This window comes from Copidosoma floridanum, unplaced genomic scaffold (assembly GCF_036245765.1).
Source record: "Copidosoma floridanum isolate Cflo_tuat_1 unplaced genomic scaffold, Cflo_Japanese_pri ptg000011l, whole genome shotgun sequence".
NCBI lineage: Eukaryota > Metazoa > Arthropoda > Insecta > Hymenoptera > Encyrtidae > Copidosoma > Copidosoma floridanum.
In genome coordinates, this window is record NW_028321888.1 from 3,651,626 (window position 1) to 3,669,113 (window position 17,488).

A 17,488-nucleotide genomic window follows, 5' to 3' on the forward strand; every position below is an offset into this window, starting at 1 on the left:
TGCCAAATCAGCCTACCTTTACCAAATTAGCGACTTAAATAATAATTTTCTCTAAAAGTGTTTGTATTCAGGACTTGTATCTATGCTAACTGTTGTTTAGAAAGGCCAAAATTACAACATTAAAATTTCAAAATATTTGATTGGGAACCACAATACTATTGGGCTGGTGCAAGGTCCTTTTAATGTAACGTGCTACTAATGCAACGTGCTAAGCCTTGAATATGATAACGAATTTATGCATCAACTTTTAGAGTTACAACTTTTCTTGTCATGTTTTAATTCTAATTAATTACCTTTTTTAAATACAAGTTGTTTACTTTCATGAACACAGCTTAAAATAAAATATGCAGTAACAAAAACTTCAAAAATAAACAAAAAAATGAACAAAAAAATAAGATATTGAGCTATCATAAAACTTTATTAAAATTTTTTTTTTCCATTTTTGATTCTTAAGTAGAATACGTATTTGTTAATTTTATTTTTTTGGTAAATAAAGTACAAGAAAATTCTTGTTCTTCTAATCAATTTAAAGCCGTTGATGTTAATATAGCGACTCCTCTTTCATAAAAGCTATGTGGATCCTGACTAGGAGCTATATTTAAATCGACTGTGAACAAAAGTTCTGTTCTTGTACTATTTAAGTAAACTGGCAGTGAAAGTTTGTTTTTGGACTCCATTGGTGACATACGCATCCATTTCAAAATCGTTATATGCAAATCTGTCATTATAGTTGAAGTCAAGTATAGCTGATTGTTTTTACATTGAGCTCCTTGTAACTTTAAACCCGTCACGGCGAAAGAGCAACTGTCTGAAGGTGAAACATCGTTGTTACATATTGATACATTAAGTTGAAGTTCTTCCAAGGACCAACTATTAGCTTGTGCTACACATTGTCTTGTCGCTGTGATGTATGCTTCAGGATTAAATAAACCACCTAGCCATACTGGAAGGTTCTGAAAAAAGTATAAAAGAATAAGAGTTTATTAAATTTATCAAGCCAAATCAACGAAAACAATAGACGTCATAAAATCATTTGATTGAATAATAATGCTTAAAACATGTCAGATTAAATTTGTATTATACCTGAGGATTTGTATTACATAAGTCACACTATTTACACTAACTATATAGAAGTAAAATTAATGAAATGTCTTATAAAATAACAATCTTGTTTAGAAAAGATTCTATGAAATACTAGTATGCATTATATTATTATTTAAAAAAAAAAAAAACAGAAATTTTAAAAATACTATCGAGTCTTAAAACCGTTTGATTTTTAAGACAGTTACACCCAGCGCACCAAAACACACTGTTTTTGTCAAGAAATTAAGCTATCAGCTACCTTCAGGCGAGTCACACCTTATCTCTTGTACTCTACTTCCTACACATCTAAGCTCTAAGATTTAAGTATATCACTGTATCATCAAGCACATCACAACGTATGTATTACCTAAATAAAAATAAAAGTAAAACATTGAGAAATTGAGCAATATGGTAATAAATTGTTACAAATAAAATAAATTGCTACAATAATACTGTACGTTTATATAATCTAATAAGAAAATATAAAAAAATAAGATTTGAAATAAGTATTTATAAGAACAACTAATATAGTTTAAGCTTTGGATTATATACTATGCTTTCATTAACATTAGGAGATCTATATTATTATTATTAGGATAATCTATACTGGGATGACTATCATCATAAAATATTTATTGAAATAAACGGAATCAATCGATGTACACAATTTAGCATAATACAGTTGACCTTTTAACAAATTTAAAAGGTTACGTGAAAATTAAATGTGTTGAATTAAAACTTAATAAAGAACTTCTGAACCCTGTACAATTAAAACAGATTCTATTACATTAAATGACTAGACAGCTTTACTTAGTTATTAAATAAAAAAAAACTACAAATGATCAAGTTATAAAGGTATGTTTTATTTTAGCACAGCATAATATTTGTCTGAAACTTGTATTCTGTTGTATAAAATTGGATTCCACGTATGCCTAAACTTTAACGTATTAATACCTACCTCTACTATCAGAAAGGCAAGGCTAGGACCCCCTTGAAAGTACAGCCTACAAATGTTACCCTGGAGAGACGTCTAAGGGCTAGGCATAAGACGATCTTGGTCAAGCCATTAAAGAGCAAAAAGTATGCCAAGGTCCTGGCCCTGATTAATGAAGAGGGTCGATGCGGTCAAGCTTGAGGCAGGCGGGCGGTCTATGAGGGAGACGGGAAGAAAAAGCATTCTCGTCGAGCTGAAAAACACTGCGCATGAGCATCGCGATATGTTCACCGAGGCATTAAAAAATGCTGTGGCGAATGCTGGCGGCGCGGCGTGAGGAGTCATAGACGTCGATCTTACGGTGACAGAGCAGATGTCAAAGCCGCATTAAAAGGCTGCTTCGGAGAAGAAGGAGGCCCTGACATGGTTGTACGGCTTTTCCCCGGCGCTGTCAGGGGAAACCGTATAGCCTACGTTGGAGCACCTATGACAGCGGCAATGGTCCTTGACGCAACCTGTGACGACAACGTAACCTACGTTAGTTGCTATTCATCTTCTAACATAGCAACTGGTGTCTTTCGAGAGCGGCTCGCCAAACTCAAAGAAGCTGTGCGGGTGTGCGGGGGGAGTGGTAACATAGTCCTGACTTTAATTCCTAGGACATCGCTTGAGGGAAGCCAAGAACGTAGTCCAGAGGGTGAGCTGTGGTGTTAGAGATAGTCGCAAGGCTAGATCTAATCATCATAAACTCTGGTAAATCAGCAAAGTTCAGGCAACCTGGCAACCGGGGTACGATCATCAACCTTACACTGGCATTGTCACAATAGCAGCAAGAAGATCTGATTGGCAGATTCTGTAGGACTACGCGGCTAGTCATCACTAATAAAGAGATTTGTTGCGAAAGGCCGTGGTGAGTGCACGTTCTCCTACTGATTTAAATAAGATTACAAGAGGTTGAGATACTCGTAAGCAGCATCATGAGACGTGTCAAAGATTAGGGTAATACGAGTATGCCTAAAGGAACCGGCAGACGGAGTTGGCGTTTATGCTACTGGTAGACCGACGACATTATAAACCTACGTGGGGAGGCGCAGCGACTGCATTGTCTTGCAAAGTGACACCGAAGTTGTGAAGACACGGAGGTGGCTGTTGCCGCATGTGGGAAATCAAAGAAAGCCTTGATGAGGATGTCAAGGTGAGCAAGAGCTGATGCTGGCACGAACATATCGCTGAGGTGCATGGAGACACGTGGGGCCTTGGCTATCAAATCGCGCTAAAATGATCTGCACAGCTTGGACCCAGCGGTGCTAATACAACTTTTCTTTTTGAAAAGGGTGCTCTCATGCATCTTCCTGAAGCACCCTAAAAGGAGGCAGGAGGACATAAGTGTAGGCCAGGTACTTTTCTTATCCATGATAAATAGAGGTTGATGGTCTCAGAGACGCTAGGTCACAGAGCCCCTGGTCCAGACGAAGTACCATCGGAATTCCTTAAGGTCATAGCCATGGTGAAGCCATACATTTTGCTGGACATGGTTAATGCATGAGCTGGAGCAGCGGAGGAAATTCTAGTGCTGTAATGACAAAAGCGACGGCAATAGGCAGGAGGAAACGACAACGACATGGCAAAAAAGTGGGATCAGGCTGGTCTGGGTAGGTGGATGCACCGGCTGATGTCAAGCCTGCGACCATGTATGAAAAAAGGTTACCTACCTCACTTAGATCTTCTTCAAGCATAGCAGTGACAGCATCATTCAGGTGCGTTGACTGTCCAACGATGGATGATATCATCAAACACACATTTTTTTTGTGCTGCAGATGACACCATTAGAATTAGCAGCTTGTGGACAGGCTCGGCACAGCACCCACTCCCGAAAACATCATTTGCAAGATACTTCGCAACGAAGAGTTCTTTTCAGGACTCAAAAAGATGAATACCTTTAGCAACTGGTGGCTAGCTTGCTCACCAATGTTGTGAGACGTGACTCTCTAGTTGCTCTTCCCTAAGCAATGCTAACGCGGTTTCAGAGTGGAACTAAAGCCACACGGCATAAAAGGGGGGGAGGGTTTAGTCGGTATTAGTGGCCTGATAAAAAAACTACTGATTATGAGTCTCACAATACCATAGTTCCTGCTGTGTACGTTAAGGCGATTTCTCTCCCATCACAAAAAAAAAGCTGATTCTACCTTTATCTGATTCACCCTTAATTTTCCAAGTATGTGAGTATGTGCGTTCGCGCTTAAAATGCAAAGTTTTTTTTTCAGGAATCTTGGTTGTACATTGTACTAAATAAAAAAATTTTTCTTATACTATATTGACAGGATGAGTCTCCAAATATCAAAAAAATCTTTTATCCGGTGTTAAAGACAAATAGTCAATTAATTGAGTTGCACTGGAGAGTTAAGGGCTTTCATTTAGCAATTCTAATAACTAAGACTTCAGGAGCAGTGTTGGCTTACTAATGAGTGTACTTGTTACTGATACAACGCCGTTCTAGGGGTCATGGGTTTAATTCTCAAGGAATGAAGATTTTTTCAAAAACCGTTTTCATCGGAAAAAATTCTTATAAAACCCTAGCTGTTTCGAGGCGGATTTTTTTTTAAATTTTTTAAAGGAACCAATTTCCTTTAGTCTTAGCATTTTTCATGACTTCAAATAAATCTTAAGTTCAAAGCTTTAACAATATTAGATTACATTTGAAAAAAACCATTGTTTTCGCATAGTCAATTATACATCGCATCATCAAGGTGCAAAAATGAATATAGAATGTATATTCAAATAGAAAAAAACTAAAGGGAGGTCTTAAAAATTGTGAGCATGGCTAATTGGGTTATCCAGTTATTAAAATATAAAAGTGTGAGAGAAGCTGAGAGGGCGGGGGAACGCTGAAAAAATGTAACCCAATAAAAATAAGGTAAAAACCAATAGAAATTGATCTTATTTAGAGAAGAGGGGCTAAGATAAGAGGCAGTAGGCTAAGGGGGATCTTTAAAATCAAGTGGGGGCTGAGGGAAGCTTAACAAAAATATAACTTAATAAAACTAACGTAAAAACGAATCGAATTTTACTTTATTTAGAGGGGGCTGAAGGTATCAAAGGATGTGTCCAATGACTCTCAAAATTCACTATATAATGTAGAATGATATATGTATGTATATATATAGGTATGCACGTACTGACCAAAGGTAATTTATGCGGGCGTATTAAGAAAACATTACAAGACTTATTATGAGGACAAAATCGTACTTATTTAGACAGTCTGTATAAATTCCCAATGTTTTCTATATATATTTGAAAAGCACGCTTGTTTCGAATTACATTAAATTTTTAGAATTGTATTATTTAATTGACTAATAGAAACAAGCTTCATAAACTATAATCAAGTGTTGGAAAATTACTCTAATACTTAAAAAAAAGTTAGAAATTCAATAACTCTAAGAGTTAAAATAGGTAATATTGATACACTCATCATCGTATGAATTAGTGCATATATGGATGGCGGAACTTATTATATAAGCACTCGTTTAAAACTGTCCATGCATTTTTCGATAACGAAAATACTTAAAAATTAAAATTAAATTCATTTCTAATTTTTCAAGAAAATCTCTTAAGAAATAAGTAAAAAATGAATTTCAATTGTAATTCTAGTGTATATTTGTTATCGAAAAGAGCATAGATGGTTTTAAAGAGTGCTTACATAAAAAGTCCTGTTATTTACATATGCGTCAATTGATACGATAATAAATTTATTAATATTATCTGTTATAACTCTCAAAGTCATTGAATTTATAATTCTATGTTTTTTAATTGTTGCTTTTTTTTTAAACAAAATTTTTTTTGGTACTTTGATGACTAACGTAGAGTTCTAGCTTATTTCTAAGATTAAAGTTAAAATTTGTCTCAGTAATAGAGAAAATTGTTAAATATTTAATTAGTTTAGTATTAAATATAACAATTCTTCATTTTTCAAACGTGACTCATGTTGACACTAGCGCCTTTACAACGTCTTAGTCGACGAACCGTTTCCGGAAACGGTAGTAAAAATATATTTGTTAGCAAAGTAGTTTAAACTTAGGTGGCCCTTAAAAGATCTGATGAGATTGATGGTTAAGAAGGGAGCGTAAATATTTATAATGGCCCTGAAAAAGGCCAGTGGTGAAATTTCCAGTTACTCCTTTTATTATTCTTGATGATAGAGAGCCAGCTGCGGGTAGCTTGACTTTTATCCTTGGAGTCACTGTGTACGGAAAATTTACTGGAGGGAGACACGCCATTGACCAAAGATTATCTCGTCTTCAGGTCATTTCCCGGATGACCAACCGCTCATCGTTAGTCAGGAAAGTGGTCCTGGAAAATACCTTTTCTGTGGGTATGCTCTCGGGATGATCACGAAGAAGCAGGCCGTTGTGGCTGCCCGTACTTATCAGGGCTGTCTTTCTTGGGGTGCATTCGAAGTGAAAAATTTTCTGACGGCACCAGGCCGGATGGTTAAACGGCCACCACAAAACCCTGAAGTGTTGGAGCAGGTAGTGCTCTGGTATAAACCTGCCAACGGAACAATAAGTATCTATGTGTGATGTCTAGACACTAAAGTGAAAGAGTGCAATCAAGCGCGCATATATAGTACCCTCTGCTTTAAGCTAGCAAGAGAGTATACGGCTCAGGGATTCTTAACATAGCAGGTGCGGCTGCATACTAAATCGCTATACGAGTATCACCTAGTGTGCGGTGTAAGATTGAATGCTCTTTCTGTACAGATAGAGAATAACCAACACATAACTTTGCACTTTTTCATCTTTAGATTAGGAGGGAGCACGATGGTTCACGCTTCAATACTGTATTAATAATTTTTATATATTTATGTGGTTGTGATTAATCTTCTGCTTATGCGCTTATAGGTTTTTGAAGGCCTTTAAGAAACTTTTTTTTTCAAAAATAATTAATTTATTAAATCGTGTATTTTGATAATTTTAAATTTATTGCATTTCTGTTGAACGTTGATTTCTGAATTGTAAAAATTATTTTCCTCCTGCGTACATACTACTTGTGTTCCGTATTTGTTGTTTTCGGTTAAATTAGTATTGGTTTATGAGAATTATAGTTATGTTGTTATTAGTTATTAATAAACTAATTGTTTTCTAAAAAAACTTTCTCAGCTAATAGTTTTTGTGAGCAAAGTTTTTGGCCACTTCTTTTTTTTTTTTTCTTGTAACCCGTTCACGTTAGAGAATTCATGTGCTGATATAATTTGTACTTTTAATCTATATTTGAATACTTTTTTTTATTTAATTACTATGTTATTGTGTTTTTGTAAATTAGGAAAAGATCGTACTTAAAAGCAAAACCTGGATTTAGAATATCCGCTATTAAAGCAGGACTAAGAAAACGAATCGCTTTGACTAGCAGATTCAGGGTGGAAATAGATAGACCGCTTCAGTTAGCAGATCTGATGTTAAGGTGTGTATCTGTATGTGTAGTATGGGAGATTACTAATTTTTATTTTTCTACTATTATTTGATACACAATGTTATCTTTTTTTTAATTTTTTAATTTTGTAACCATAAACTTTTCTTGTTCATTTTATTGTTTATTTATTAATGTATTATTATTCTTTTAATTTATTTCCTTTTTAAATTATGACGAAATACCACATGTATTATGATTTCTGCAAGGGCACTGCACTATGTAGGGTGTTACACGTCATTCTTTAACATGCTTCTTTGAATGTTGTTTATTGTTTCTTTAAAAATAGTAATAAGAGAACATATAATAAACAAACAAATAGTTAGAGACTCAACCACGCTATGCTACCATTTGTTATTAATTGATTGATTGTGATCATTTAACTTTATCACCTGGTAAAAACTGGATGTTTGTGGACTTGTGTCTCACGCTCCATTACAGGCTGCGGAATCAGCAGACAGATTAACTATTTGTTCGTTTATAAGAAGGAAAAGCGAAAAAGTTGCATAGAATAATCATGCTAATGAACCTTTTTTCCTATCGTAGCTTCGAGTACTGAACATCTTCGGTAAATGGGTTTTCGACTGATATTAACTATTGGTTCAAATAACTGAAACTCCTCCTTCTGTTGATTTTATATTAATTTATTCTACATCACTTGTACAAAGAAAACATAGAGAAAAAAAAGACATTAAATTACTATCCAACCAGTTACATTAAAATTATTAATCAATTTTTTCACTCGATGAACGGCAGCGGGCTACTAACTAAAAAGTGGCGCAAAGAAATGCACCTTGCGCGGAGCTAACGTTAAAACTTTTTTGTCTTACATGAGCCACGAAGTACACAGTCAGCTTTGTTAGGTGACGACTTTAGTTAAGTAGGACTCTTTTAAGAGTCCTAAAATTGGATCTTTGGGGGGAAGAAATATGATATAAAATAGAATAAAATATGAAATTTATTCACTTACGCCAGTTGCCACGTAACAAAAAATATGAAGTTAAATTTGGTTTAGTCATTTCAGCATATTAAAAAAAAAAAAAAAAAAAAAGTCAACAATCTGACAAGTTTTTAAAAGATTTATTTAATTTTTAGTGTTAAACTGTTGTATGATTTATGCAAATTAATATTTGCTCAACATTCACGGAGAAATACAATATTATAAATATTTCAAAAGTAATAAATATTCAAGAATGATTTTAAATAAGCAAAAAAGAATCAAAAATATTTATCTCAAAGGTTACGTTATTTGTCAATAGTAATGAGAAAGTAAAACGTTTTTCAACTAAAATCTTTTAAACCGTAAGAACAATAGTTACTGTATTTATAACTGTAGAAAATCATTTTAAAAGGGATACTTTTATAGTCACCACCATTATTATAGTTATCATCAAAGAGCTCCAATAGCTTAGTGATTAGCGTGCTAGCATCCTAGCTGGAGATACTTAAAGGGTCGTGGGTTTGAATCCCGTCGAAAAGTATCGAGATTTTTTCTTGGGTTTTTTGATGGGATAAGTACCCAGGATGCCAAAACACCACTTATCCAAATTTTATTCCGAATTTCGAACAAATAGTCGATTTTTCTGATGATTTCTGGACCTCCAGGGGCTTTTTTTCGAAAGAAAATCAACACCAGGCCAGCTCATTGGGTAAAGTCACTACTGATAATTAAAAGGTCACTCCAACGAGTTAGTTGGTTTATTAGAAAATGTCTATTTATTAAACTTGATTATAGTTGGGGTATGCTTGAGACAATTGCTGCGCCCTGTGAGTAATACGCAGTTAAATGAATGATTGAAACGTCTAAGGGGAAATTTGCTAGTGGCCCGTAGGAGAGCCTTGAATGTTTGGAAAAGAGAAGGGTTATTACGGATAAAAGTATGCAAAAAGGTAGAGACTCGGGACATAGGATCCGTTGAAAGCAATAGTATACGTGGGTATACGTGGATCTTAATACAAATACTAATAATAGATTCAATTCGTATTCATATTCAATTTGCTTTACTTTTTGAGTACTTAAATGGTATATTGGCTTTTGTAAAAAACTACAAAAATTTTGTGTAAGCCATCGCATTCTCATCAAAGTACAATTTTAAGATTAGTATACAGATTGTGCAACTCAATAAATATGAATTAATTAAGTACAATTTAAAAAAACGAATATTTGGAGAGCCGTTGGCTCAATGGTTAGCGTGCTTATGACCCATACAACGCTGTTGTAGGGGTCGTGGGTTCAATCCACGGTGAATGCAGATTTTTTCAAAAACTGTTTTCATTATGAAAAGTTCCTACGTAACCCCAGCTGTTTTGGGGCGGGTTTTTCCGCAGTATTTTCCTTCAGAGTAATTCCATGGTTTTTTTCTTTCTCCACAGATGTTCAAGCCTGGGTAAATGTGAAACAGTGTTAGGAGGTAGGGATTAGCGGATCCGATGCGCTAGGCAGGGATTGCTGGCCTTACCAGCGAGGAGTGGTCCCTGAAACATGGGGCTTTTCCGGGGATGCTAATTAGCCTGGATCCGATGCTTCGGCAGAGAGCGCCGAATTAACCGGCGAGGAGTAGAAGTCCTGAAATATGGAGTCCTCTCCAGGGAAAAGCTACAGTGGCGAGTGGACCCGATGCACCATCGGTGCAGAGAGTGTCAGCTTAACTAGCAAGGTGTTTCACCGGTGATACTCACACTGTGCCCATGGATTTACGTACGATATCAGTAAAAAGGGTTGGAAATGGGTGCGGCAATACATCTTCACACATAGGTGGTGAGTGGGTTACCCTGGCGACAAAGCCAGTAAACTGTCGCGGTAACTCGGTAAAGAAAAAAAGAAGTAACAAATATTTCTATAAGGAAGTTGCTTACGATATACTACCTACCCCTGGCACCTTCTGTATCTATTTGAAGTTATACTTCTATAGGCACGTTATGCCCGAGGGTAAATCAACGATTTAAGATTTCGACCTTGAGAAAAAGTGTGGTTTGAACTCTCGACCTTCTACATACTAATCAAGGTCCTTACCAACTCTTCTATGAGTGTGCCCAATATTAGGAACTTGATTACTGCATTTTATAATAAAGTTTGTTGCTTATTTATAATGTAAAGTTCTATTAACTGTGTATTAGTTTATTTGGTTTGTTAATACATTCAATAAATAGATAATTTATTTAATGAAATATATTTTTTACAGACATGTTTCAAAAATTTCGAAAGTAGTATATATTATCAGAGCAGCTCTCATATTATGTAATTATAAACCTTTATTCCCTTATTATTACTTTGTTACTTTTAAAATAAATAAATAATTGTTTACACAATTTTTTATAACTTTTCAAAATTTTCAAAAATTAAAAAAAAATTTTTTGTACTGAACTAATACAATAATTAATTTTTATTGTGTTTTATTCTTTTACAATTTCTCCATTCATGATTAAAGTGATTTTTCAACTTCAGGACGTTTTTCACATAGTTACTGGGGGAAAACTTCAGAGAAGTGAGAGGAACGAAAATGTGTGCAATAAAGCTAGCAATTGCTTTTCTCATGTGGATGTACTTACATACATGCTTTTACGCACACTTCATCCCCTTTCTCTAAATTCATTTAAAAACCAACTTGTGGGTCTATTAAAAAATTCGATAGGTTTATCTAAAAGTAATCTTTTGTACCCAACAAATTGGGAGATTCCTACAAATTATATAAATGTCATTTAACGTAATTTTTTCATAAGGTTACATGTTAAATATCGAGTTTTTAAAATGTAACATATTTAAAATAATGGCACAGTCAAACAAGCTGCAATTTTTGTCAACATTTTTTATGCTATTTTAATATACGTTTGACGTTTGAATAATGTCTGTCAAAAAAACCTATGTGTGATGAACGTCCTGCAGGGACATTCACTGGCATGTAGTACTACCCTTTTGAAGAAAGTTATGCTACAGGATGGTTTTTCTTAATTTTCTGTATACTATTATATTTTGGGTGTTAAATATGGACAAGGAATAAGTGTGGGATCGTATGTGATAAATGTGAGTGTGACGTTACAGATGGAATCAGCGTAGGCAGTAGGAAGTTGTTTCGAAATCACCGGAAGATTCGATGAAAGCGCAGTCTTGTACTGCCCAGCCTATATGTTATTTTTATTGTATTGTGCCGTAACATATTTTTTATAATCGTCAACTTATTAAATATTAATTGAAATCATACCTAATCAACGTAGGTGTACTTATTCCCACGATAATTTCACCATCTTTGTACATAATGTTGTTTCATAGAAGGTATTTTTATACTAAAAATTATGTTGTTTGCCATATAATTTTATAGAAGTATAACTTTATACTTAGGTACCCAAGCACCCACTATTCAGTGGTTTATTTAAAAAACTGCAGTTAAAAATTTTAAAATCTAAATATAATTTTGTTAAAAAAATGATTGACCGAACATTTCTCGCCAAACAATATTTTCTATCTTAAATTTACTGTTTGATACATTTTGTATGTATTCATACCATAGTCTAAAGATTGGCAAGCAGAGCAAGCAAAGGCCGAAGCTTCACTTGTACATAGACATACGCTAGTGAAATTCCAACTTTCTGCGTATTTTATGTGCTAATCTCCCAAAAAGGTTTTTACAACTTTTTTTGGTGCTCTTTGGAGGTATTAATAACTTTTCTAACTAATATTCAAGTGGTCGAAAGATAATTATTATAAATTCTACATTATAAAAATTGCATGAAAATAAATTTTTTTTTTATTTTTACTATGTTTAATTGTTTAAAACTTTATCACTTAATGTATGCTATATTATTCGAATAAATGTTTAAAAGTGCTGAATCTAGCTGTACATTTTAAAAATAAGTAGAAATAGTATATTACGACACAAGGCCAAAAAATGGAAGATCCGGGCCTGTGTAGTATAATGGCCGAGGCGAAGCCTTCATACACGAAGTTCGTGGTCTTCAATTTACTGGCTGTGTGTCATATACAATTTTTCTTCATACCCCGGCCGAAAGTACGTTTGATAAATTAATAGTAATTAATAAACAGCATGTCTGGATGCAAGTTGACGGTCTGACGCTTGAGTGTATATATATATATATATATATATATATATATATATATATATATACATGTATATGTTACTTTTCTGCAGTTTGCATCAGTGCCATCTACCAGGAACTTTTCGTAACACGTGGTGCTCATGTGTGGTTGTTGCCCGCCCCAACTTTTGCAGGCTGAGGCGAAGCCGAGACTGTGCTGGTCGAGGGGAGGGGGGGGGCATCAACGAATGTTTTTACTAAGGTTTTGTAAGGAATCATAAATTAAATATAATCATTCAAGTAAGTGCAGTAGGAAATCTTAATAAATATAAAGTAATTGATTTTTAAATCTAAATGATCTTTATAAGAAAATTAAATTTTTTTATAAAAAATAGAACTTTACATGCATAGTATTTTATAATATGTATTCATAGATATTTTTTAACAAAAAGTAAATTAAAATTTGTGTCTTATGTTAAAATAATATTTTTACAAATTCAATTTTGCAGAAAATTCTTATTACTAGCAATACTTTTACTTGGAAACAAAATTTTTGGAGTTATTTATTTTCGTTCACACTAAAAGCACAATTATGAAAATTACAATTATGATACAACTCATATAAACTTTTTTAAGATTTAAATTTTTATTTTTGATTTTCTTGATCTTTTACATGCTTTCTTTTCAGATTTTAAGGATCTTTTGCATTCTTAAAGTTGACTTTGATTTGTGATTTTGATAGGAAACGTTTATTTATTGAAGATATCTCCTTGTTTGGTATAATGCTGTTTAGATTTGCAGTCTCGAAAACTGGTGATGGTCGAAGTGTTTTTACAACATTTGCACTATTATTTGAAGCTGAAGACAAATTACTGTGTTGAATTTCCTAGAAAAGTAATTCCACTTCAAGTCGAAATTAGACTTATTTTCTTCAGAAGTCGACTTCTCGTGATTTTGAATTCTCTATTCAAAGATGGTCTTATGTTGAAACGAGAATCAGATGTATCTTTATGAGGAAGACCTTTGAAAATCAAATCCTTACTATGCATAGATGCCTCTATGTACCCTTGGGAAATAGCATCTGACCTCCACCTCCCAAGCTATTGAATAACTACATGTTTGCATCAGAATTTGGTAAAAGTATGGCTGCTGTTCGTTTAAAATAGTGCTTCGTGTACCTTTTTGGATTTTCCTGATTCAAGTAGAATGCTATGTGTCCCAATGTTTCACCAATTTTGTGTCTTCCAATGTTTTGGTGCATGCATTTTCCCTTATAAAATGGAATAAAAAAACGATCCGTAAATTGTTGTCATTGGGTCTCAGCCTTATGTATTCTTTAACTGTATTATAGAACAATTCACCTATGACAAACTATCCTTCGTAATCGTTTTTGTTTTCATGTATTGATATCAAATACTTATTATTATGCAGGTCTTGAACATCCTGAAATTTCAGATTAGTGAGCTCGTCACATCTCATACCCTTACAGACTCCAAATATTAAAATGGTCTGCAATCATATATAAGAAACAAAAAATATATTTGAATAGTAAGAATAAGTAGGAACATTTGTTAAGAAAGGCACATAAATACTTACTTTTGCTGCTAAAATGTGTGATTCAGAGATTCTGTCATGAATTTCATGATTTGTTCCCAAGTAAAAGGATAAGCTTTTTTAGGTTTGTAAAACTTTTGCATAATTTTTTATCAAACTTTTTATAGTATAAAATTTGCTGATATCAATTTTGTCTTTGGTATTTAATGTTTTTCAAAACATGCTCTAATGCTCCACAGCGTTGGTGGCTTTGGCTTACGTTTTAAATCATTAAAATAAATGATTGACCTATTTTCCTCGTTGTTAGACGGATCATTTTTATGCACTGCTTGCCAGTTCTTGTAAGTATTGTATACTAATACATAATGATTAGCAGACTTTTTAAGCAATGTTTCTACCTGTATCACACGTTGAGCTTCAACGTCCAAGTTGCTTTATCTTCATCCATCGATTCATCAGAGGATGACATTGTAGTTTATCTTTGTTGAAAGCTTTCGTGTAAAAATAAAAAGGATATAAGTTATAAGCTGGTCTGTAAAAAATTTAAAAAATTTAATGTAAAGATTATAATACCAAGCGAAAGAGCTCGCTTTGACGAAGTACAAAGACCAGTAAAACATGGTTTAAACAAAAAGACCTCTTGACGTACTAATTCTTTTAGCCTTATCGTACGCGCCATCAATTAGTAAAAACAGGAAAAGTTAGAAGTATGAGATACTTACGACCAGTACTGTAACAGAGTACAAAGACTGACAGAAATATCAACACCAAAATAGCTTGGAACTGTGTGGGGAGAGGTAAAACTTGTTGACAAACAAATAGCTCTGGATAGCACTACACAAAGATTAGGCAATGAAATTGATGTCTAGGACACGAGACACAACGATTCAGCGATACCTGTAGTCTCAGGTCACTATTAGTAATAGCACAATCGAGGCAAGAGCAGTGTGTGTATATATATAAAGCGTGTACAACTCGATTTCTGCTTCCACTGCGCGTGCACTACTGTTAGCAGTAGAAAAAAGTACGCATTCAATCAAAGGCACTTTCTCGTTTAGCCGACCACAAAAGTTACCTTTCCCTGAGTGAAACCAAGCAGGGATGCACGTAATTTTGGACAAGGTAAAAAAAATAATATTTGAAAAAATTTAAATTCAAAACAAAATAAAAAATAATAGCTAATTTCAAAAGCCAAGACAATAGCTTTTTTTTAAACAAATGAGGTATAGATCACCCAATCACAGAAGCAGGTATTTACTTCATGCAGCAATTTGAAACAATGCCACCTACAGAAAAAAGATGTCAATACTAACAAACAAAAACAACAGCCCCTAATAAGCAATGATAATTCGCAAGCGTTTATTTTAACAGTATTGTATCTTAAACAACTAAAACAAGTGTTTTCAGTCAATTTCATGAAAAATAAAGTAAATTTCTCGTAGGAAATGCATGTAATGTGTGAGTGAGCATAATAAATATTACATTTTGATGTGCTAACTTGAAAATACTCTACGAAATGAATTGTTATTTTAGGAAAATCACAAAACATACCCACGAAATACAAGTATGTGAAGACAAAAAAAACTTTTATTGTATTTTAGAGGACCAAACAGAACCTTTTTGTTTGAAATGTTAAATAATTATTGTATTTTTTACAGTAAAAAAATATTATCAATGGCTGAAACTTCCATCGTATTGGTACTACTTTCAAATGAAATAAACAATCACAGAACCTTACGTTTATCTTTAGACTCAAGCAATATTTAAAGTGACACACACTATAATAGAAAATAATCTAATTTTATAAATAGGTAAGTATTAATGCAAGTAATTTAATTATTCAATATTTTCCAATGAATACAAGTTTGCCCAGACAAGTCATTTTTCAGTGAGGGTGGCCCTTTTTTACTACAGCGTATGACAGTTTTTCTACAAATTAGCAGTTTTAACTAAAAAATGAGTTGCCTAGGCACACTTGTAGTAAAAGTAGTAGTAGTAGCAGGGGTTTTTTTGTGGAGGAAGGGGAAATGCATTGAGGCACACCACAGGGACAGCGGTAGTGTGGGACCCGGTGGATTTTTTTTATTAGACCACCTATACCCACTAAAACCCCCCCCCATGCCGCGTGGCTTTTTGATCTACCCCGGAACCGCGTTAGCATTACTTCAGGGTGGAGCCACTAGGGAGACCATCGCATCTCACATCATTAACGAGCTAACTCACCACCATTTGCTGGAGGTGCTGATGCTCTCGAGTCCTGACAAGGACTCGGGGTCCCTGAGGACCAGCACCCTTTCTAGCGCTCTATAGTAGGCCGCTAACCTAGCAAACACCACTATAAGCTTGATGCTTTCCCTTGCTGATAGGTAAAAAGTACCCAGCACAGCGTGGGTCCACATTAGCCTGCCTTTCAACTCAAGGCCTTTTTGTCTTATTTTCGTCCTGCTTGGGCCTTACCCCTGGCCTCTTCTAGCGCTTTTTTGAATAAAGGGCAGCTTCCACTGCCTGCTTCGTGCTTGTTTTCCGTCATTGGGCAAAGGAAGCACCGTGCTGGGTCTGGACACTCTTTCTTCCGGAAGTTTTAAGCTTCCACACCGGAAACAAAGCTTTGATCTGTTTTCTTCTCCACAGTTGCCTGAGACGTGTCCATATCCCAGACATTTGTAACATCTTGTTACTTCAATTCTTCTTCGTATTCGGCAGCTTACAAAGCCAACTCGTAACCTGCCTTCCTCTTCTACTTATCTGGCAGTTGCTTCGTCCACCTTTATCAACGCCAGCCTCTGTCCTCTGGCATTTGGCTTTAAGAGAGCTACATCTGGCTCCTGGCTCTTAAGTCCAAAAGTCCTAGCAAAAGCCTCTTTGACCTCATCTTCCTCTACAATAGCATCCAGGTCTTGGACCTCTAATGTCACTTTTTTGTTGCTCATTTTGACAGTACCCTGTCCGGCTACCGACTTTTCAATTTGCTGTGAGAATGCAGTAGCATTCTCTACACCTTTGGCCTTACTAAGAATGTCTCCTTTTTTTGTAGTGACAACACTTTAGACTGCCATGTTAGCCTTATCAGGGTCAAAGTTCGCCTTCATCGTCCTCAGCACCTTTGCAAAGGTCTGCCCTTCGGCCATCTTCACTACTACTGTTGTTGTCGCATCCACTTTTTTCTTTTGGCTTGTTTTTTCATTCAGGAGAATTTCTTCTTGTTTGCCACTGCCTGTTTTCTTTTTCTTTGGAGGCATGGTTTGTTGGCATTTCTCAGGGCTGTCTGATGGGCTCCTGTTTCTTTTACTTCGTTCTATTTCCCTTAGGGCAGTGTTCAAGGTTCTTTTCTGTACGTGCCGTCGGAAATTGTCTCGCCTTTGTTCCCTCCACTGCAGGGATTCGAATGACAACTTCCAAGTGTTTGCATACACTTCTTTTTCA

The 17,488-nt window shown here is 34.8% G+C and overlaps 1 protein-coding gene across 3 annotated transcripts in view; it reads right to left on the bottom strand.

The window, feature by feature from the left end:
- Positions 1–410: 410 nt before the first annotated feature.
- Dhc64C (dynein heavy chain, cytoplasmic) overlaps positions 411–17,488 on the bottom strand; it is an 897,235-nt gene continuing 880,157 nt past the window's right edge. For all 3 annotated transcript variants that reach the window (XM_089590008.1, XM_089590007.1, XM_089590009.1), the window contains one exon: positions 411–953. In XM_089590008.1, coding sequence (XP_089446134.1) covers positions 522–953 — 432 coding nt within the window. In that variant the 3' untranslated portion in view covers positions 411–521. The remainder of the gene's footprint in view (positions 954–17,488) is intronic.